Here is a 23,894-nt window from a genome sequence, read left to right as displayed (position 1 = left end):
ATGGGCAAGCCGGGAGCTCCCCCTTCTCTCGTTCCAGTCTGCGTCTCTAGAGGATCAGACCTGTAGCGTCCGGGGTCACTCTCAGAGAGTCGAGCTTCTTTCCACATCGTGGGTGTTACCCTCCAAAAAGTGGACGAGTTCCACATGATCAACTCATGTTCTCTGGGCTGTTAACATTCCATGGTCGTTGCTCGTTACTACCCACAGGGTTGGTTCAAACTGAAGGGCTAGTTTGGTCTGGGGCGACCAGTTCTTCACTAGCACTGCATCTCCGGGAGCTAGGTTGCTAGGGGCAGCTTGCAGAGCTCGGGTCTCCCCGTTGTTCCGGGCTCGCCAGTCTACTACGATTCGTTCTGGGTCGATTTCGGGAACCGTCCAGCTGTGGTGTATGGGAAGCCCCGCCTGTATGGGGATCCCGAACATGAGTGCTGCTGGGCAGACATGGGTAGGCGAATGGGGTGTCTAGATATGCTTGTACAAATCTGTAGACTTCCGGGAGCCAGGGGCCTGCTGGTCTCTTGCAATGCAAATCACTTTGTTCAGTGATGCCATGAAGCGTCCTGCATCCCCTGTTGGCATAGGGCCAGAACGGGGGGAATTTGGTGGTGTTGGATGCTCAGGTACTCCAGAAAACTTTGTAGCTCTTGCCCTTGAAAAGGGGACCTGTTGTCACTTTTAATCTGGTTTGGTTCGCTGTGGATGGCAAAAACATATTTTTCAATGCTGTGATAACAGAGGCTGAATCAGTGGATTTAAGTGGTTCTACTTCGGGGTACCTGCTGAACTCATCAATGGCTACAAACAGATATGCTTCATTTGCTACTGATCAGAAGTCTATACTGATCACGTGCCATCTTTGCTGGCTGCGCGGGGGGTTTGCAATTGGTTCAGGGGCTCTTTGTCGTTGGGTTGCTTGACACACCCTTACCTTTGGTTGCATGTTGGGTATCCACACCTGTGACTTGAGGAAGGCTTGTGTCTTGATGATGCCTTGGTGGCCTTTGTGGGCCAAGCGCTGTGCATGCTCTTTGCGTGCTGAGGGTAGAACAATGTCCTTTCAATATGATGCCCTCTGGAGAAATCTTGTTCTGGCTCCCATGTCCCTGTAGCGTCTCTTTCCTTGTCAGCTGCTGGAGAGGGGCCACAACCGTTGCTAGCTCAGGTATGAAACAGCTGCAGTATGAGGTCATCCTCATGAAACTTCACACCTCCATCACAGTGGTTGGTGGACGGGCATTTTTAATGTCTGACACCTTAGCTGGGTCGGCGGAAACACCTTCAGAGTTGAAAACGTAGCCAAAAAAAGGATAGTTTCGTTTTGCCAAATTCAAATTTTTGGGCATGTAGTGTCAGGCCGGAATCCTCTAGTCGTGTTAGTACCGGGGTGTTAGGCAGAAACCTGTGCAGTTCCCTCTGGGACCATTGCAAAAGATTTAAGACTACAGGTGTTTGGCAGTAAACCCACTTGGCAGCAGTCTGTACCACACAGATTCACTTGGTAGCTGTGGCTGAGCAGTCAGACTTCCCTCAATAAGAGTTAGGCAGTATACAGAGTATTCACAATAGGTCAAAAGAACACAGTAGAACAAGTAAAACACTGACCAGAGCTTGGTGTAAAAGAGATATAATTATTTATTTAAAACCACATCTAGTAAAACACACAGGCACTAATGTTAAGCAGTTCAAAAACACGGTCACTAAAAGATATACACTCCCTTAAAAGAATATTAGACAATTCTTAAGTAAAGCCCCACTTATTTTCAGACCGCGGTGAGCGCTTAACGCAGATGGCACTCTAATAATTCGTTTTGAGAAGGGAGAGAAAAGCAGAGTATAAATTGAAACAGATCCCAACACTTTCACAAGAACACAACAAGAGAGGAAGGCAAAGTAAAACCGTGAAGTTAGAGTTCAGAAAGCCAGATCCACTTTAAGAGGATCAGAACGAAATGTGTCCAAGGTCACACGGTTGAAGTGCACAAAAAGTCTTGAAAAGGTTCAGAAAGAGTTGGAACAAAGAAAGGGACCAGTTAGATGGTCAAGGCGGCCAGCCCAGTCCAGAAGGTTAAGGGATTATTACCTTGTAGCAATCTTTATAAAGGGAGGCCTGGCGGACACGGTACCTTAAAGTGGTGAGAATACTCCAGCGGGGGCAGTTGTTCCTGGCAGCGGATGCAAGTCGGTGCTTCATCCGGGGGAAGAGAGGATCTCGGGGAGGAAGACAGGAGTCCGTTGCACTGCCAGGGAAGAAACCAGCCACGGAGTTCTCAGGTAAAAGGAGCGGTCCTTTTATTCGCGGTCCAGTGGTAAGTGGCTATCCGGTTGCCAGGGTGCTCGGCACAGGCAATTCGACCACAAGACGTCCTGGGATGCTAGGAAAAGAAGGTAAACTGGTTGTGCCCACCAGTCAGGGGAAGAAGCCTCTCCAGCCGGGAGATCTTCTCTGACGTCGGGAAGTGGTGAGTCGGTTCCGCAGGGCTCCACCGGTGGTATCATCTTGGTAGGTCAGCTCAGCTTCTCCCTCGTCGGATTCTCAGGTCATGTGGCGACTTCTGAAGTTCCAGTCTCCAAAGCCCTGCCGGCCGGCTCACCACTTGGGCCAATCACACAAGAGTGCGACTTGAGTTACCAAGGTAACTCAGTCCAGGGTGCCTAAACCCCCTCCAACACCCATGTGGTACCCAGACAGAGTGGCACCACTTTTGGAGGCTTCTGTGGAGAAGCCCGCCAAAAAGTGGAACAAAGGGCTCGACTTGGGTTGGAGTCACAGAAGAGAACACAAACGCCATTTTAGAATCGAGTCCTGGCAAAAAATACCAACCATAGGGATATATTCGCGGTCGAATATAAAAAGTAGTATCCACTGCCACCAGCCAAAACTCGATCAGGGGGGATTGAAACGTGCCCCCTCGACTAACAGACCCCAGGGCAATCGAATTGCCCCAACCAGTACGTCCACAATATGATGGTTTGTACCGGTTTCTGTTAATAATTTGGGACTAGTAAAGCCAATGGTGACTTTACATGACCTGGGAGACCGTAGTCAGTCCCAGGGTATGGAGTCTATGGTGGGGTGTCACTATGACACCCCTGTGTCACTGCACGGAGGGTGCTGTGTAACACACATAGTAAGAACACATGAGACCCTATGGAGTAAAGGACCCCATAGCCCATAAAACACATTAACAGTCAAAGGAACACCATAAATCATGTCCAAGAGTGGGAGAAAAAGAGTCTCACTCTTGGCAGGAGAAAAAAACAAACTCCAGAAATCCAGCAAAGCTGCTGGGGGACCCACTAGGTTAGGAAATTCAGCCTAAAGAGAGAATTCTCCCTAACACGGGGCTAGGGTGCCGTACACAAGGGGGTCATTGCTGACATTTGTGGCGCCGAGCAGGTCTTATAACAACCTGCAGATCTCATTCTGGAAGACCTTGGCTGCCAACGAGATTCCCAAGTTTACCCAGATGTGATGAAAAAGTGGTTATGTATGTGGATTCTTTTTCCAGCCGGATCGAAAGTCCAGCTTACTGAACATCATGGCTCCTGTTAAGTCTACGATTAACTCCTCAATGGTCGGCGTGACTTGCCGTTCACGTCCAAATGCCTGGTTGTTGGACGGCTCTGGGCTCAATGGTGGGGTTGATGTGGAGTGTGACTGTTCAGTTCTTTAAGCATCTAATGCCGTGGAGGAGTTTCGGGTGTTTGGCTACAAGTCTGTCAATCAATGGTTGTTGTAGCTGAAGTGCAAAGTGGATGATTTTCAGATTTTCCTCTGTCCCGCAGCTCAGTAGTCTCAATGCTGGCATCGATGACGTAGATTCGGGATCTGCAGGCTTCACCATTGTACACAATGTCGGCCATGAATGACCCCTTTACTGGGAGGGGTGCTTTTCTTCCATAGGCATACAGTCAGAATGTTTTGTGCCGAATCACAGGCGTGGTGGAATTGCTTTGATCTTGTCTAGCAAAATGACACTGACCGTTGCTCCGTTATCGAGGACGACTTGTTGGTGCGCCGTCCATGAGTATAGTGCAGTTTAGCTGGGACTTGCGTGTTTTTCTCCCATTCTTTGTGTGGTCCTTCTGCTAAGATGAGATGCACGTTCTCGCTCCTTCTCCTCTGGTGTTCATGCATCGTTCTGGCGGTGACTCATCTTCCGATTGCTCACTTGTTTCACTGTCGCTGTTGCTTGTGCTCGCGTCACATTCTACTGCTTGGTCTTTCTCTCTACGGTTTGCCTTGCGTTCACTTCTCAGTCTTTGTTGTTCACCTGAGTGGGCTCCATGGGTGTCTCGCAGTTTGTCAGAGCGGATGCAAATGGAGGTGAAGTGGTTAAGCTTCCCACATTTCCAGCATGTCGCCCGCTCCCCCGCACCACTTGCAGAACTGCTGTGACCGTGTCGGTAAAACGTGAGTTTCCCTCGTGGTCTCCTTTTGGATTCAACTGTGGCAATTCTAGCCATGGGTTGGTACGTATCGGTGGGCAAACAGCAGATGGCTGCTTCCATGGTGGCTGGCTGGGTATCGGTCCTTTCCATTGGCGCCCCATCTCTAGAATGCATTCTAGGAGAATGTTTCTCTCTGACAGAATGTCTCTCTTCAACCTCTCAGACAAGATGCCATGAATGACTTGCTGTCTTACCGAGAATTCCTCGTTAGGAAACTCGCAGCTGATGGCTAGTTCATGGATTCGAGTGAAAATCGTCAATGGATTTAGACGGTCGTTGTCTTGCCATGCTTAGTTGGAATCCTTCATAATCAGGGTTCAGTTGGGGTCTGAATTTCCCATTGAGGGCAGCCCTCGCTGCCTGATAGTCATCCTCCTGGCCTCTGTTTGGTAGTGTGTTGAAAAGCGGCAAGGCCAGTGTGCCTAGGTTCAGCATCAGTAGCGTGCGCTTCTTCTAGTCTACATTGACTTTTTTGGATTTCAGGTGGAGTTCTGTGTATGGTTCAAAGGGGTTCGTGTACGCCCCTTGTGCCGAATCATGACACATGCTCCTGTCTGCTTGCACTTCTTGCAGGGTGAGGGGTTTGCTGTGGCTGGTGGATGGGGTTTGCTGCCTGTCTGACATGGCGGTGGATGTTGGTTGCACTGCTAGACTTCCCTTGCTCAGATCAGGCAGTGCCAGTGTTACAGTTGTAGGGCCCCTCTTCTAATGTTGATCAGTAGCTGTTCCCCGGGTTGTGGCTCGCCGCGTGGGTAGTAGTTTTTATAGAAACTCATCTTTACCCCCGTAGCCCTGGGCATGAGCTGTGTTTTTGGCTCCCCTTGTTCCTTGAAAACATGGTCCCTTGGCCCCTTGGTGGACCAATTCAGGTGTGCTGCTGCTGCCCGTGCTGTCAGTGCCAGGTGGTAGTGGCAGCCGGTGGCTCACGATATGATGGACCACCTGTGGTGAGGGCTTGCCCCACGTGCCGCTTGTTGCCAGGGAGGAACTGGCGCACGTGTTTTCTTTGTGTGGCCCGGTCCACCGCATCACTGCCGTTGGCCCCGGATTCTTTTGCTCGTCGGATCGGGCGAGCAGACACGCCCACTGCAGATTGCTGCTGCAAGCACACTGTTCAGTGTGTGGCCGCTGGGCACATAGGTCCAAGACTGCCTCGTCGCCAGTGTGATGCTCTCTGCTGGGCCTCCGGCAGGTTGTTAACCGGGCCCAGTGGTGGACTCATTCAATTGACTATGTGCCCACACAGTTGCGTTACTCGCACTGGACTGTCCCGTTTTGGTGGCTTTATTTTCTCTCTTGCATCCTTGACGCCCCCTCTGCACCACACTTGGTAGGGCAGGGGCCCTGTGCACTGTGGCCTGCCAGAGCCGCTGGCTGGGCCCTGGGGAAAAAGTTGGTAGACCTTGTCCGTCAGGTCACATCTGGTCTACGCCACTACAGCATAGGAATAGAAATATTGGCCTTTCATGTCCTTTCCATCCATCATTAAAAAATACTTTCAAAGGGACGCCGCACTTCAAAACAGTCAGTTTAGCAGCACAAATAAACCTTTTTGCAATAAGAAGCAAGAACATCCAAAAACAAGCATTGGCAATGCCAATAGTTTGGCGTGGTTTATTGCATTTAAAAATTTGCGTGGACGGAGGGAAGGAATGAGGGATGACGCCACAGGAAAAAGAAATGAGAGCATGGGGGGGCTGGAAGAGGAGCCGCGGAGAGGACAGAGGAGGAGGGGCAGCGCAAAGGGCTGGGGAGGAGGGACAGAGCAAAGGGCTGGTAAGGTACCCATTTTCCCACATTTTATGCATTTGTACAAATCAGTAGGACAAAGGGCATTTCTACCAATTTCAAAGTGCATTCCAAATTCAGAAACAGGATGTTCTTTGAAATGCGGTTAACCATGTTTTGACCGGGAGCAGGGGCATGCACAATGCTTTTCCAGGCCATTTCATGATCCTGTAACGCTATTTGAGATAATAATTCTTGAACGACACCGAGAACAAACGTTTTTCCAACTATCAAAACGTAAGGCAGATATGAAAACCCTGGGATCTGAGCATTACAAGCATAACTCTTTGGAGAGGCGCAGTACCACTGACAACATACACAGGTCTACATAAAATAATGCTTGCATTGTAGCAATCCCCAAAAAACCAGAAGTAGCCCAAATATAGCCCACCTCTGACACTCTCTCTCTCACACACACACACACACACACGCACGCACGCGCGCGACATGTTACAGTGCTCTGGTTTGGGAGAATAACAGTTAAACAAGCCATTATTGGAATACATTGGCGTAAGGAAACCAGAAAAAACGTTGGCGTATTATGCCACAGCACTTCCAGTTGCCATGCCGAATACAAAGTCGACTGTCTGGCCCCCTATCATGCGATCTCTCTTCTCTGTAGCAATGCTGTTGGCGATATTTTGGTGGCTCTACCCCCAAAATGTGCCAAAACCAATAAGTAAAATTACATTGTGGCAAAAAGCGCTAGACTAAAGACTCACCTAATATCACCAGGGGCAGAGTGAGTGGCGGGTCTGCTGGCAGAGTGCTCTCTTCCACCAAGGGCATAATGTCAGCGGTTCCTCCAAGGGCTATTGTTAGTGAGCTCCAACGTGGTCCTCCGAAAGCACAATGGCCACTGCCGCTCCTACAAGGAAAACAGGCAATCATTCCAACTAAAAGTGTCTGTAACACGATTTTTCTTACAAAGAATTGCATGTTAAAGATAAGGAGACCTTTTAATGATACACACAGTGGTGGAAATGGACACCGTGTGAAGGGGGATCCCACAAGGGCCAGTTGGGGGCAGAATTTTGAAATGGATTCTGCTCTGTGTGCACAGTGCGCTTTGTGCTCTTTCGCAGGGTCCTTGACCCTCGGCGTACCTGGGGGGTTGTTGTCCTCGGCAAGGGAATATCCAGCATTGCAAGAGTGGGGGGGGGGGGGAGGGGGGGTTCGAGCTATGAAAAAAGTTTAACAAATAAACAAAAAAAACTGCAGAATCATTACAGATGCAGGAAACTCATCTATAGAGGGCTCTGTCCAGGCGCTCTGGGGGAAAATACATACAAACCTCCTAATTTGCATATGGATTGCACCAACAGAAGTGACTTCACGGAAAAGTACACGGATTGCAAGGAGCATCATCAGTCTTTGATACTTGGAGGCACCAGGGAAATGACTTTAGAATAAGTTGCCATAAGCCAAGTGCCAAATAACTTTGAGGTGCAAAATATCTACATTGTACTATTATATATGGAAAAACTCTATTGGCATTAGGATTTCTTTTTATAATAGCATTCTATATTAACATAAGCTATGGAGTGAATCAGAATCACTTACAGAGCTGCGATTAAGTGATTTGCACAGGATCACACACTTTGGTGAAACTGGAATGTGGACAATTTAAGCAACTGAGCAGAACCTACCAGGTTTAGTTGACATACGTACTTATTAAGATTTTGTTTTGCATTTCATGTTCTTAAATAAAACTTTATAGCAATGCCTTAGAAGCAAACATTACATAATAAACTAGCCTTCCATAGTAAACCAACTATACACTATATACATGTTCAAAGAAATAAGTTGAGCAATACGGGTATGGCTTTTGTTGTATTCTCCCCCCTCCTGCATTCAAAATGCGCCTAACAAATGCCCCTATGGTTTAAAAGCCATAGTTATTATTTCATAAAGCATGCAACATTATGCACTTATCACTCCCTCCCATTCCCATTTCCAAAGACAGAGGAAGTCATGCTAACAGGTTCCCCTCCCTCCCATCAGTACCTAATGGCTCACATTCTAATGTTCTGTTTACACAGAGCAAGGTGTGCGCCACTATGCTGCCTGGAGCTCCTTGGGACATTGTCCTGGCAGAAGGACACCTCTCTCTTTTGGAAAAAGTAAGGTGTCCTGCTGCCAGGACAATGAGCGTGCTGAGCAGGAATTGCTCAGCACACATTGCCCTGCCAGCGGGGCACCCTCATTGAGGTCCCCAACGGGCGAGGCGTCCCACTGACAAATGTCCCACTGTTCGTGGGACACTGTGCACACCTTGTTCCCATAGACCACATTAGACCACGCGCGAGCGCACTGTTTGGAAGGGCTGAGGCAGAGGCAAGCAGGTTCCTGAGATCCCGAGATTAGCCAGCGCTGCATACACATACAACAATTGCAACTGTAGACGTCTCAAGTTTCCCTCAGAAATCCATCCGGTCCTGTTTTTACCTTTGGATTCTGGGATTTGTAGTTATTTCTTTCACATTTAAAGTATACAAGAAATACAAGTCGCAGAACTCCAAGCAAAACTAGGACTGTAGGTCCTTCCCGCTCATGGCCACGGGAAACTTCAGAGATCTTCAAACGTGATTTTTAGGAATGGGAAAGTCCTGCTGAACGGGTCTCAGGCTGATAGATGCCAAGAAAGACTGCTTTCCATGACATGCTTTACATTACAGGATATTTAAACTGCATAGAAAGGGAGATGGTTTTGCTATTTTAGACAAACTCCTGATGAGTGACTGCCATTTTGAAAACATAAACGCAACTGAAATTAACAGACAGGGAGCGCAGAAACCAGTTAAGAGAAACCAGTTTACGCAGATTGTGGTTGCAAAAGAGTTAATCAAGATGAAATACCAGCTTATTTACACCTGTGAGCAAGTCAAATATTGTATACTAGCAATCTGCAAAGTGTCCTTAATCCTGCATCTGGGTCTGCCTCGTGTTCACAGAAGAGTGTGCATACATATTTCGCTTTCCTTAAATAAACCTTTATTTTGGAAATAGGAAACTCATGTAAGTCATAATAAACCACATGCCAAGCAATAGAAGAATATCCATTAAAAGCAATCCATCTAGCCATTACATTTACACAATACACGGGAGCATGTACAAAAATGGGGAGAAAGCAATAGTACAAACATTCAACCACAAGGTCCATCTTGGCTACACATAGGCAAACAGTATTTCCAAAAGGGACCTTTTTCGTTGTTATTTATAGGTTTGAGTATTTCCCAAGAATGTATATTATTGGGTGACATTTTCATCCTCAAAATACAACTTTTGAGAAATCGGAAACAAGTAACAAGGTAAAAAAAAATCTCCCTTTGGGAACACGACTTTGATAATGGATTGTCCGGTGACCTCGTCCCTAAAGGTGGCTCAAGGCGGCCCCTTTATTTTTGGAAGTCATCTTGATTACAGTGCATGTCCTGCCTTACATTGGAACAAAGTACTTCTGCAAATAGATGAATGAAGTTGGCCCAAACGCCTTTAGATCCACAAATTTATCATGCGAGTGGCCAATCTTTCACCCTTAAGCTATTGTTAGTTTCAAAATGTGAAAGATCTTTATCTGCACAAGTAACGTCAGTGTTGCACCACTGCCAAGTAGGTCTAGACAGAAGCAGGGCATGGAAAATAGCTAAAGATGGCCAACGCGGATATTCTAGGAACTGCAGTATTCGTGACCTGTGAGATGAGATGAGACCTCCCACCAGAATTCTTCCACTGGCTACCCCTCCAGGAAATGTGCCAGCAAAGTGCCCCCTGCCCTCCAAAGGAACAACATGCAATTGTGTCTCAGGACACTAATATTGCTTTAAAAGCCCCGTTGCACAATATAACAGAGGTTACTCTTCCCATATGTACACTCTACCACATTTCCTCCGGATTTCTAACAGCCAAGCTCTCCACCCCTGGTATTTTTTTTATTTTTTTTTATTTGATTTAGTTGAAAGTTCAACTTTACAAATACATAAAATTCATCATTACTAATATAATATAAATTACTTTTGCAAAAAGTACATAAATAACTATCAATTAAAAACAGTGAGCATATTGTCATGAATTTCATTTTAACAACTTTAGGATTAAATAAAAGAGAAAAAAAAGTAAGGGTTAAGAATGTTTAACCTAGCATTAATTCATAAGGGAAGAGCATAACTGTTTCATTTTCATTTTTACAATCACAATTGGATTTCTCTCAAACGGGAAAACAGCATCAAGAATAAGCAAAGTTGCAATTCTAACTGAAATTTTACCAGACCCAAAAATTTCAGCCCTTATTTCATTGTCAGTTCTCTGAATATACTTCAGTGTCATACACTGGGCAAATTTCAGACGCTGCGACTAAAAGCTTTGCATATTGTGATAATATGACAGAGAGTTTCTGTTTGCAACTCATCTTTGTAGAATCGGCAGTGAGCTAATTCTTTTTTAAGGAGGCCTCTTCTAACCAAAATCTCGTTAACCGGCCACAAATTGAGACAAAGTCTCAGAATTTTTTATCTTAATACAGGCGATTGACATTTTACAAGATAGTCTGCCATTGTTCGGAATCGTTTGAGACCAAAAAGATTCCTGTCAAAATCCTTTAATGTTAAGCATTTCTCTTGTGTTAGTAACCAATCGGACTGATAAGAGTTTGATCTTAGCTCTGTTCGGATTCATGAGAAGAAGATCAATCGAGATATTTGCATTGGCTAGTGCATTCAAGATATGTGTTCTCCAATTTGAAGGCAAGGTCTGCTTCGAGGTCAACAAATGAGTCACTAGAATGGCGAGACTATCTCGATTAGTGATTCCTAAAAGACATTTCCGAAGTAATGCACACATTTTCCAGGTGACCTTAATGTGAATTGAAAGAAGACCAAGTTCATACCTGAGTAACATAGTTGGAGTGCTTTTTGGAAGATTGAGTACAGATTTCCAGAATTTGTTTCTAACTGGTTCCAGAATAGATGAGTTCTTTGCAACACGGTTTCCATCCCATAAGTAATAATTGGCAAGACCTTTTGTTGATAAAAGGACCTGATGGGTATACTTGTGAATTTACCAAATTTGGCGAGCAAAATTCTAGCCTGAGATGTTAACATAGTGAGTTTGGATACGAATGCTAGATCAAGAGATTTTTCGGAGATGAAGTTGTTAAAGTTCAACCCTAAATATTTATATTCTGAAACCTCTTGTAATTTTTGGCTTGCAATTGACCACTGGTACTTGTTTGAAAAGGACGATTTCGGTTTACCAAGTGCAATGATTTGCGTTTTTGTCCTGATTTACTGTTTGATTGTTAATGGACACATATTGCGCAAGTAAATCAAGAAGAGTTTACAGCCCAGATGGAGTTTGGGATATCAACACCAAATCGTCCGCGTAAAGTAGCCAAGATATTGTTTGGTCTTCTAACTTTGGGGAAATCAGATGAGGCCGTGGCGAAGGAATCTGCTATATCCAGTAAAAAAAGATTGAACAATGTTGAGGCAAGTATGCATCCTTGCTTAAGGCCTCTAGCAGTCATAATGATGTTAGAAAGAATGCCTTCCATGCTTAGCTTGATTTGGACAGACGCATTTGTATGTAAAAGACTTACAATTTTAACCAATGATTTAGGACAATCATATTTCACTAGTTTTTGCAGATGAAGCTCCCTGTCAATTGAATCGAATGCCATGCGGAAATCAACAAAAGCCATATATAATGGTTGATTCCGCATGGTGTACGATGACTTGAGGGCATGGAGTAGTGTTAGATTAATTGCAGTGCCTAATCCAGAGACAAATCCACTTTGAAATGGGCCCCTTCAATGAGTTGATAATGACCAGGCATTCAGGTCACGAAGGACCAATCTACAATAGATTTTTCCAGGCACATCTAATAATGCGATGGGCCGATAACTAATGGGATTCTGTCGATTTCCTTTTTTGTGGATTGGCACTATGATTGAGTGAGTCCAAGATTTCGGTATCTCTTGCTTAAGTTGAATTAGCTGAAATGTGATGTAGAAGATAGACGCCCAGAGTCAACGTTTCTTTTTAGGACTGCATTAGAGAGTCCGTCAGGACTAGGGGCTCGGGACATGGTGGCCTTGTTGATAAAGCAGCGAATATCGTCTTCATCAAATTTCAGTTCAAAAGCGGAGGATAGGAGACAGGGGACCTTAAGGGATATTGGGGCAGCATAAATAGCTGAAAAATGAGTTACCCATCTTTTTCTGTAACACCATTTATTTGTGAAGTTAATTGCGAGACATTAGTGACCGAATTGAACATTTGCCAAATCCGTGCAGTATTTTTGCTTTGAATCTGCTTTACCATAAATTCACCATCTTTTTGTTGTTTTAATAATTTGTATTTGTGCATCCAGTTTCTATAGGAAGTTTTGATGGTGCGCATGGCTGCAGCTCTTAGCGCAAGAGGTGCTGTTAGAGCTGGTCTTATCAGCTTTCTATGCAAGGATTTCCTACGGCGGACAACATAATCACATTCTTGAGTTATATTTGATATCTCGAGTTCAAGGTAGTGGCATATAACTGCATTTGGTCGTAAGGAGCCAATTTGTTTAGGTCATCTGTTTGCATACATGCATTGTGACACCATTTTAAATGATCTCGATAGAGCACTAGCGATTTATCGGACCACTTCAGACGATTTAAGGAATTGTTTGTTTCCATCAAGCCGGAAAATAGTTGTCTCTGCGGACAAGGGGCTGATGCCAAGGTTATTTTGAATGTAAGTGGCCGATGATCACTATAATCAGATGTTATCACTGCAAAGTCAGATATGTGATTAAAAAGACTGTGTTACAAAAATATAATCGATAGTCGCACTCTGCATTCCTCTAAACCAAGTTGCTTGAGGGGGTGAATCACCAGTGCTAGTACCGTTCAACATCACCAAATTCCAAGATTTTACAAAATTGTTCCACATTTCTTCTCAATCTTGTTTTTTGTGCTGTCTTCCCTTCAAAAGATGTAGATTCAAGTCACCTGCAACAATTATGTGTGTAATACCACAGGATAGGATGATATTCTCCATTACGGTTGCCAGATTTTTAAGAAACAACAAAGTCGAAATGCCCATGGGATTCCAATACAAATTAATACAAGCAATTTTGAAATAACTAATGGTAATATAAGAGCATTGAATTAAAGGATTGGCAGAGTGTGGTCAAATGAATGTTGGCTAATGTGTGTATGGCAGTTAACAAACCCGACATGGGCCTCCCTTTAGTTGCTCGTATTGCAGGTTCTAACTGGATATCATAATTATTCCAGGTAGGTGGTACAGTTAGCCAAGTTTCCTGAAGTAATATAAGGTCATAGTTACCAAGGATACTTCGGGGATTATTGATAAGGTGACTAAATACTCGAGTGTTCCAGCTAATTACTGAGAGGCACACTTGACACACAACCGGATCTAGTTATACTCGCGTAATATGACTGTATTCCTTGGGACCATTCAGAACCTCTAGAGCATTATGTTTTAACATATTGAGGTGAGGATTCGGAGCAGTTTTAAGACATGATTTTAACAGACTTTGTGTATCATCGTTCGCTGAAATCAGGAAACCTAAGTTGTACAAGGCACCCTTGGCTGCCCAAATGATATTATGTATTATCAAGGATTTAGTCCATATAAGGGCTGTGGCAAGGTTGCTTTTATTAGGGAATTCAATTTGATCCAGGTCGTCGGACCCAATTTCTCTAAGCGTCATGGTATCAGAAAAGAGTTTTAGAATACTCTGACGGTTCATGATGTAAGATGGAGTCATTTCTGGTCAACATGTAAGCAGCAATGAATGTCTTGTTTCTAAACTAGGGCTAAACTTTTTAAAAGATTGTAAGGATCGTCTTGTAGACATTATGTTGGAGGGCATGGTTATGTGAGCATTCGAAAACTGAGGATTTTTTTGATTAGTATATTGAATAGTACTAGAGGCAAATGCCTGATCTTGTCTAGAGTTCATCTGCCATAAGCGTGCAATAGAATCTCTAATTTCCTCAAGATCAGTTTGAGAGGAATTGCCAGAGTTTACTTTCGAGTGCGATGAGCACTCTGATGGGTGGTGCTCTGACTCAGCAAAGGAAACTCATTTGAGGGTGAGATCCCTGTTTTCATTGGAAGTGATCACTGGCAGAGGTGTAGTTATAGAAACGGCAGCGCATTTAGCCGGACCATGATAGCAAAGCGAGGAAGTTCGAATTTTTGCTGTTCTAAATATAGATCAATTTCACGCCTTAGTGCCTCTATTGAAGGACCAATTTCGTTGGGAGACAAAACATTTTCTTTTGGGGTGGTAGTGATAGAGTACATTTGGGCAGATGAATATAAATTCTTAGGGTTAGTTGAAGGCAGGGTCTGGTTCTTTACAGCTAATTTGATCAGTTCATCAAGAGGTGGATGAACAATAATCACTTTGGGGGGGGGGGGGGGTTCACAAGAATCAAGATATTTTTTTTTTTTCAATTTCGCCAGTGTCACATATTTTTTAGTTATGGAGCTCGAAGCAGCAAGTGATCTATTAGCACGCGTTAGGTTGTTAATAAATTGTTTAGTTGAAGATGTTGCCACTAATTTGGTGGTCTTAACGTTCTTCGATTTTTTTGGTTCTTGTGTTTTCTTCCCCTTTGGATTCGTTGATGGCACTTGATTTGTGGTTCTTATACAGGGTAGGTTGTTTTAGATTCATGAGCATTGCTCATAGGTTTGTCCGTATGGTTGGAGTGTTGGGCAATATCTGCTGACGGAGTAGGGTCCATCGCCACAATTTTCTATGTTATGATTCCTTTAACATACGACCCAGAGAGCATTAACTGTGCTGGTTGTTTAGATGGAGAAAAAAGAGCAATATCTGTAGTTTCAGGAGTAATTTCCTCGTTTTGACAACCTGTTTTCTTTTTTTTGTGTATGAACATCTGCACATAGCATATTGTTTTTCACATTTGCAGAATGATTCTGGGCCAGAGTCTGGGCTATATCCTTTTGTAAATTGGATACATTATTGAGTTTTTCATTAAGACAACCTTGAGAATAATCTAAGGCGGTTATCATTGTTTTTTGGTCATGTCTCATTGGGTCAAGATTGTTCGCAAGGCCCTTTAGTCTGCTATCCAAAGTCTCAAGTAGCTTGGCAAGAGCCATGAGTGCAACATTCATCACCTCAAGAGTCAATTGAGAGGTTTTAGAAGAATACAATGTTTTTGATGAGATCTGTGTTTCTATATTTGCCCTGCGTGGTGTAGAGGCAATATAAGAAACAGCTAAAGCTGAAATATTACAGCTAGAATGCTGGAACATGTCAGGCGATAGAGATTAGAGCCATCCGCTCTGGCCGAGAAACAAGAGTTGACAGAATCAAGTTCTATCACTGCATCTTCATTAGAGTTAGAAATATCAGAATGCAATATACATGGAGCACCAGATGGAGCACTACGTAATACCATACTGTCTGAAAGAGAAATTGTAATGTTAGGAGTATTAGGCTTTAGTTCAGCCTGAATATGTTCAACAGAAACAGATGGATCCTGGGCACATATACCCGTAGAGGGATTTGAAACAGATCCAGCGTTAGTAGTAGATGCTTGTAATTCATTTAAAATAGGAGTGAGATTTGGTGCAACATTCCCAGATGTCCCAAATCCATATTTGCGTATGTCGACATTGTTTGTCGTGGCAGCAGCTTCTTGTTGGTAATTTTGGCTTTTGGGCAAGGGGTACGAGCAATCGGGGTCGAATAAATATTAACAGCCTTCACGGCTGTAGGCAGCTCATCGTAAAGTGGTTGGGACTTGGACATAATGCGCTGGCGTAGGTTGGAGGGCATTGCCGTGGTGAGCCGGTAGGGGCCCTTTGTCTTATACGCCATGCAGCATGCAGAGTGCAATAATTATGATAAAGCAGCTTGTCTCGCATGTGGACTACACAGAATTAGAAAGGCAATACAAAAACAGCCAGAGAGCCCCATGCCCGAACCCCGAACGCCGCAGCGAAGCGGCAAATTGGGACTCAACGGGACTCACATGGGTGTGCGCGCCCGGTGCGCGCCTGGCTTCTTTGATGCTCCCACCTCTAAATCCACGGCCATAGAGCCTAAACAAATAAAGATCACGTATAAATCTCCAAGGTATAATAGTAAATAGCAGATTCACTGTCCTTGTCTTAAGGTTCACCTTATGGGTAAGGTAGTCTGTGAAGTAAACAGAAGTCTGTGCTTTATGAAGAGAATTCTCCAGCAGCTGGGCACAGGTCTGCGGCAAAGCAGGACTCAACGGGACTCACACGGGTGCGCTCCTGGTATCTGGCATCACCCCCAGAAAGTTATGAGTTTATGTGGTGGGCAAGAAAGCAGTCACCCCTAGATTCACCTTAAAACACACTTGGAGGAAGTTCTGAAATTCCTGATGTTAAAGTCAGTCAGAGACCAAGAGTACATTCAATAACGAATACCAGCTTTTCCCTCCGTTAACTATCTTAAACTTAGTGAGTATTTGAAAGTAGCAAAATGTTTACCAGCCCACCCATCTGCTATTCATGGATTTGATGGCACTACCACTGTTTACTGACCAAATCATGGCTACATCACTGTTAGGAGGGGCATCTCTGGAACGGTCATAAAATGGCTTGCGCCATATCTATCCGGCAGGCATCTGGCCATACAGGTGAGCTAATGCAGATCCTCCTGACTCCCAACCATGTATGGTGTCCCCCAAGGTTCCATCCTCTCCCCAATCATCTTCAATTAATATTTGAAACCCTTTGGAACTTTCCTAAATGAACCCCGAACACATCCATCAGTAAACAGATGACACTCTGCTTTGCCTTAATGACAGTTGCCTCCAGGACATCACTCACCTTAGCTAATGGCGGACTACCACCCAAATATGATGGTCAAACACGTACCTCAAACCAAACCCATGCTCATCTGCCAGCCCTCCACCGTCCCTGCTCCAAACAACTTGGTTGGTTATGCCAAATCCCTGCACTTCCTTTTCAACAGTAGCCTTTCCTAAAATAAATTAACAAATAATAAAATTCAGACCGGCGCAAACTGCATGACTACAGATCTCCAAACTATGCAAAATCAAACCCTTTATCCCCCTGCATGACATGCACACGTTGGCCCAAGCCCTTGTGACCTCATAGGCATAGAGGGTTGGGGGGCAACATAAGGATGGACACCTCTTCACTGGGTCTCCAGTCACACACTTACGCCCCTCCTGCCCCACCCACTGGGTCTCCGGCCACATAACTGCACCCCCTCAAGGCACGGTACCACACCACAGCCTACATCATTACAAGTGCCTGTAAATCTCCAACACTGAGCAAGCTTCAATGACTACCCTCGCCACTTAAAGATCATATTCAAAACTACATGTATCACCTACAAAGCATTAGTACCCTGGGAGAGTGTGCTGGCCAATCAGGGGACTCGGAGCACATTCCGAGATGCCTGGGAAGCCAGCGCTTCCCTGCTCTCTTTTCACCCATTTAGTTTCCTACACTGGTTCTAACTGAGGTCTTTTTTTTTTAAAGAAAAAAAAAAGAATAAAAAAAGAATCTTACCTTTGTTACGAGGCCCAGCGCCATGCAGTGCTGCAATCAGTGAAGTCCCGTTTCCATGCTGATGACATCAGTCATCAACATGGAAAATGCACTACACTGACAGCAGCACTATGCTGAGCAACACAACTAAAGGTATGTTTCTTTCTTTCTTTAAAAAAAAAGTAAAAAGGGAACTACACAGGTGCTAATGGCAATATTAACCAAGGAGGCGGGACGACCCTCGTCGGTAACTGCACCGCCACCCTTGTTAAGAGGCCTTCACTTTGCTTGGGCCCTTAATCTGAGCTGTTGGCCGTTACCAAATTTTGCCATAGTAAATAATGAAACACCAACATACCTGATGGCGAAACTCCACACCTCTGGTGGCTCTCGTGCCTAACGCAGTAAAACCAACAAAAGGTTGGGGTCTAAGCTAGTCTGCGAAGATTAGACTCCCAAGCAATCTTTCAGTTGCCACTCCCCGACCATCTGGACTCAACTCCGACCAAAGTTCAAATGCCCTTACCATTTCCAGTTCCACAAAACACTGTGGTTCTGTCGACAATCCCGGCCGAAGCAGCAAACATAACAAAAAAAAATCCCTCATCAGTACTGCGCTACTATATAAAATGCAGAGCATAGGACTGATGAATCTCTGCAACTGACATGCATGGTAAAACAGGCAACGTGCACTCACAGTAGGTTGTGATAGAATCACTGCCATCGCAATCCGACAGATTGGAATGCACTGCGGGGGGGGGAATTGGTCAGGGGAGTACATGAGTCATGGTCATGTCCCACACCAGTAGGCCAGGGGGTGTCCCCCCTCCATGCAATACTCCAGGAGGGCAATCAAGAACCTGCCCTGGAAGAACTGTGGAAGGAGGGGGGGATGGGCAGGTATGGCGCATATATGAACTGCAGGATGGGCCGCCCACGACAAAGAACAACTCAAAAGGTTCAAAAAGCACTCAAGAGCTGCGTAGACTCACCGCCTTATCCGCCAGATGAACCTGGAAGTACAACCTATGTCCCTCTCGTTGCAATTATTTGGAGTATAGACGGTCGCCTACCGTATAGTCAGATTTTACGGATCAAGAGAATCGTTACGGATACTGATGAGTTTAAAATTGAATGTGAGTCACTTTCAAAAAACATTTCCGAAAGAGGGTATCCAGTACAACTCTTGAATGAGGCGCAGAATAGGGCACTCCCGATTACAAGGGAGAAATTGCTCACTCCTAAGGCTAAGAAGGAGTCGGCTGCAATATTGCATATCTCTAAATTTTCCAGACAAAGTTGGCATGTTAAAAGAATTATACACAAACATTGGTATATTCCTCATCACAATCCTGTACTTTTGGAATTGTTCCCAACCCCACCAATGATGGTGTATAGAAGAGGTAGGAACATTAGAGATAGAGTTGTAAGAGCGGAAAGAGGTCCGAAGGAAACTCAGATGACATTTGTCTCCAAAAAGAAGGGCACATTCCCCTGTCTGACATGCAGTCACTGCAATAATGTGGCTAAATGTGAATATATTCTTCACCCACATACGGGTAAAAAAATCATGCTTAAAGATTTTGCCACATGTAGATCTACAGGGGTGATTTATAGCATTAAGTGCCCGTGTGGGCTAATGTATATTGGTCAGACAGCCAGATCGGCACGTGAAAGATGGACTGAGCATAAATCTTACATCTGTTGTAAGAATGAAAAATCTACCGTTGCGAGACATTTCAATATGTCCAGACACACGATTCCGCAATTAAGGTTTAATGTTTTGGAGGTGGTGAAGAAACCCCCTAGAGGGGGTGACTTCATGAGAATTTTGGCTCAGAGAGAGATGTTTTGGATTGACCACTTGGGTACTTTATCTCCAAGAGGTCTTAATGAGGAGTTTTCCTTGAATTGCTTTATTTAGCAGTCTATGGTATGGTTGGTAATGGGTTCATGTTTCTAAATATGTATACATAGTAATGAGGTTTTGGTCTCATAGAGTGGTTGGTTGCCTCACAGGGCTACATACTGGGTGTCCCATTAGAGGTGAATGGATGAGTAGCTGGTTTGTTGATTTAAGGGTGGTTTTATTGAAGGTTGGTATTATTTATTAGGAGTTTTGTCCTTATGATTTAAGTTTACTTACTTGGGTATAGATTGGTTTATTTAGGTTACTTTTAATTTGTTTTTTAGTCTTTGTATTTAAGCATTAGTAATTATGGATTACTCATGGTGAATGTATCATTTCATACAAATATTTTTCAGTGAGTCTTTTGTCTATGTTTGTTCTTCATTGAAGACGTGTTTATTTATTTTTATCCTTTTCCTTTCTTCTCCCCTATTTCTGTGTTTTTGCACTATTTAGGTGAGCGGTATAAAAATGTTTTTGAGTAGGCATTGGAAATGGTGGTAAGCTTATATTTGGCGTTTTTCACTTTATTTCTTTATTCACGTGTGCGTGGATGAAGGGTTGGTTAATATATTGTCTTGTATTTTTTTCCAAAGTGTTTATATCCTGTTATTAGTATGCAGCAGAATTTTGTAGCCACTTTTTGTTGGCATCTCCATTGTCCGCATACATATAGAATTGTATGCAGTTTGCAGCATTCGTTTACATTGCGGTCACGTGATTTCATCATGTGACCACCCGGAACTAGCATATAATGAGCCAGGAAGTGCACTTGCAGTTCGGAACTGTTCCGTGTGAATGGGAGAGGAGTCTTCAACTTTTTGGGAAGCGGTGTGCCTCGTAAGGTAAGACCAAGCTGTGTGGACATTTTTGTCCCCTTTTCTTTCATTGGAAAGGCGGCGAGTGTTAAAAGTGCTTTTATGTGTTTATTTTTCCAGTTCCACTGTACGATTCCACAATAAGCAGGAGGCCTCATGTTGGATGCGGATTACTTTAGGTTTTGAAACTCTCTGAAGTCAGCATTCTGGAATGGGGTGTAAGTAACAAGTAAAACGTTTTGGGTAAATACATTACAGTGGAGGTGGGGTGATATATACACAGGAAGTTTTTTTTGAGGATGGGCGATTTTTACTTATAGTATTTGGTAGCGGTGGTGGCACAAGGTTGATTTTTGAATTTGGTGTTTTCTTTGGTGTTTCACGGATTAGTTGGTGACTAGATATGTGTTTTTGAATGTTGGTTCATTTAGCCATTAAGGTGTTGTAATTTAGTTTATTTAGTTGGTGCTTATAGTTATGTTTTGGTATTCTAGAATTCTTGAAACTACACCATCTTGCTGATGACTACAGGAGTCTCCGCAGGGATCCTGGTTTCTGTGCACGCTGTACACAGACGTACATTTAATATTCTTTGGCAATATTACAATTTGAAGGTACATATAAATGCTTTGTTGTTTGGATTTAATTCACTTTGAGGTTTTATTTTTGGAATCACACCAGTTGCACCACTGTGAATATACAACCACTTGACAAGATTATGCATAAACTTTTGTGTATTTATGTGTAAACATTACAATCAATGAACAACCTTTGTAGAATTTGTTGAGGTAGTTGAAATTTTGAGTGAACTGTGAGATGTTTTTTAATTGTGTATATATCTATATTTGCAGATCTTCTGCTCCTGAAGAAGGGGTCATTCCCCGAAATGCGTACAGCTTGAAGCTGCATTTCAAAATTGCGATTTCACTTCTTTTTCTGTTTTGATTTGTTTTTCATGCTGGCCAAATGTGAAGCCAGTCGACATCTGTTTCTCTTGATACAAGCAAATATATGCTGTTATTTATGTTCTGACTTGATATTTTTGCTTATAAAAGTTTAAATTCTATGAAAATTGACTGATTTATTTCAGCTTGTAAGGTGTGCTGGGGACGGGAGTGTCTTTAAGTTTAGACACTTTTTGTTTTAGAAGAAGCCAATTACCCAAGTGGGCACACAAACAACAAATCATCACTAAATTCCACCAGGTACATAATGACACACCACTCCATTGGACACTGGCCACAGACATGGGTACCCACACACCTCAGAACACAGCAAGGACTATGACAAAATGTGGTTGTGCTGTTCACGTAACTCTTCGCATACTCACAACAAACTACGCCTCAACACCTCTGCTATCAGAACGCAGCGCAGACCTATGACAGATTCGGACAAGTTGGACACATAGCGAGTCTATAGCGCTCACACCATATTCAGCCCCCTCTCAGCACCCATGCACATTCATGTCCAAATGGGTTGCTCTCTACCGGAGCCTGGCATTGAGACTATAATTATGGTAAAAGGCACTATATAAATGACATATACAATACAGTACAATAATATATATATAATCCCCTAGTAAAGCACACTGCTCCTCCCAAGCTAGTTTTCGCACTATAGGCAATACATACAGGTAAAAGAGAAAGGGGTGCTGGAAAGCAGACTGGTTGGCATGGCAACACTTCTAGCATGAATCACAGCTGGTGTCCCCATCAAAGTATTCCCTTTCACTACTCACGGCCACCTTATAGGCAACAGCAGGTCACCTACAGGTGGGGTGTGCCTGAGGGCCTGGCCATTAATTAATCATGGAGCCTTTGCCTCCCCTCCCTTACCACTAAATGGTAGGGACCCAGTGGGGCTCCCTCTGTCACCCATATGATTTCTCCTGTGCAAGGACGCTTCAGGAGACTTGCACTTTAAGTTTTCCGTAAGGGAACTGAGTAATAGGGAAATGAGAAGTCTTAGTATGCTCAAATGGCACAACAAAGCCGTCCAAATGATCCTGTATGCCATGTGGTTTGTAGACATTTAATGTTGGGGCCAGTAGGTTTTAATCACTTATCGCAAACGCAGCTGATGGAAATTCAGGGTGAAGCCCCACAGGAAGAGGAAGACCTGTGGACACGGAGGGGGTGTTCTTTATCCCCTTCCTAGGCACTGTGGCGACAAGACAGCACTGGTAAACCAGTGATGCCTGTAGCATTATTAAGGGTGGCTTTAGAACAGCTACACTACACTGCGCATGTCACTAGGGAGAGCCTTGCAGCAACAATTGCAGAGGACTGGTTCCTGCCGAACCTGCTAGAACACGTTGCTTTTATGTAGTAAATTGCATTGTATATCAAAAGTTTACTGCCGGGCACACACTGCGAATAAAGTAACTACAGAAATGGAGTCGATAGGTGTACGCCTCCTATCTATACCTCAGTATTTCAACACATATGTGACAGAAGGCTATTTTATTTTACAAAGTTATTCCTAACACTAGGTCCCTAATAAAAAACCTTTTTCGCCCTATGTGTTGACAATCTAATACCCGTGGGTGCTTAGCCCTGGTGGGTGCTGATGTGCCGACTGCAAGGGGATGTTGCGAACCTGTCCCTATCCTCTCTAAACCACTTTCCTATTAGCTAAAACAAAGTGCACACATTTGGGGGTCGATATCTGTATTTTAATGTTTTCGCCTCCCAGCCGTGTGGCTTATTAAATTACAAATCAAAAAAACACAAGGTTTTATAAAAAGAGATTTCTATGTCCTACTTGTCACATAGAACTCTATTAAAAAAAAGGCTCCCTTTGCTCTGTACAGTGTCAGGACTGTGGGATGCAAGGGGAGTTATGATAACAGTGAATTTCTTTTTGTAAGCCCTTTACTTAATATGTAGGGGTATTGGGGTCTGGGTTATCCACCAGATCCTGCTAGACAACAGTCAACCGGTTTCAGCGGGATTCATCAGTGGCCGCTTTCTTCAGGACGAATATTATTAAATGAAATATTCTCTTATGGATTCTTCACTGTTAGGAAGAATGCGGAGGATGTCTTCAGGTCTCAGACCAGCTTAGTTGCGTCGATCCCTAAGTCCTACAGGACAAACAACAAAAAGAGATAGATGGACTATCATCAGTCTCCGAGTACTATTAGAGACTGTTGGACATGTATTTACGTCATCATTCTGGGGTGAGGTGCATCTTACCTCTTATTCTGGCATTTGTTGGTTGTTCTCTATTGGAACACAGGTATAGATGTCTTGAATCTTCCTGTCAGATAACCTGCGTCTCTCAATATTAATTCCTAAAAAGAGGAAGGAGAGAACGGGACGTTACAGGGCTTTGTGTTTCCGAAAATGTACTATACGCTACAGCTTACAGTCTATATGG

General features: G+C 43.9%; 2 protein-coding genes across 3 annotated transcripts in view; one reads left to right on the top strand and one right to left on the bottom strand.

Moving 5' to 3' along the window:
- The window catches only part of OSGIN2 (oxidative stress induced growth inhibitor family member 2), a 265,522-nt gene that overhangs the window by 189,931 nt on the left and 51,697 nt on the right, over positions 1-23,894 (bottom strand). For both annotated transcript variants that reach the window (XM_069621321.1, XM_069621320.1), the window contains exon 2: positions 6,963-7,108. In XM_069621321.1, coding sequence (XP_069477422.1) covers positions 6,963-7,029 — 67 coding nt within the window. In that variant the 5' untranslated portion in view covers positions 7,030-7,108. The remainder of the gene's footprint in view (positions 1-6,962; positions 7,109-23,894) is intronic.
- The window catches only part of LOC138497699 (uncharacterized), a 192,391-nt gene that overhangs the window by 141,599 nt on the left and 26,898 nt on the right, over positions 1-23,894 (top strand). The gene's annotated exons all lie outside the window — the stretch shown is intronic.

Source organism: Ambystoma mexicanum, chromosome 5q (genome assembly GCF_040938575.1).
Source record: "Ambystoma mexicanum isolate Mex_15411 chromosome 5q, UKY_AmexF1_1, whole genome shotgun sequence".
In the NCBI taxonomy this organism is placed as follows: Eukaryota; Metazoa; Chordata; class Amphibia; order Caudata; family Ambystomatidae; genus Ambystoma; species Ambystoma mexicanum.
The sequence above is the reverse complement of the archived record's forward strand: the minus strand, read 5'-3'. Positions and strand labels throughout refer to the sequence as shown.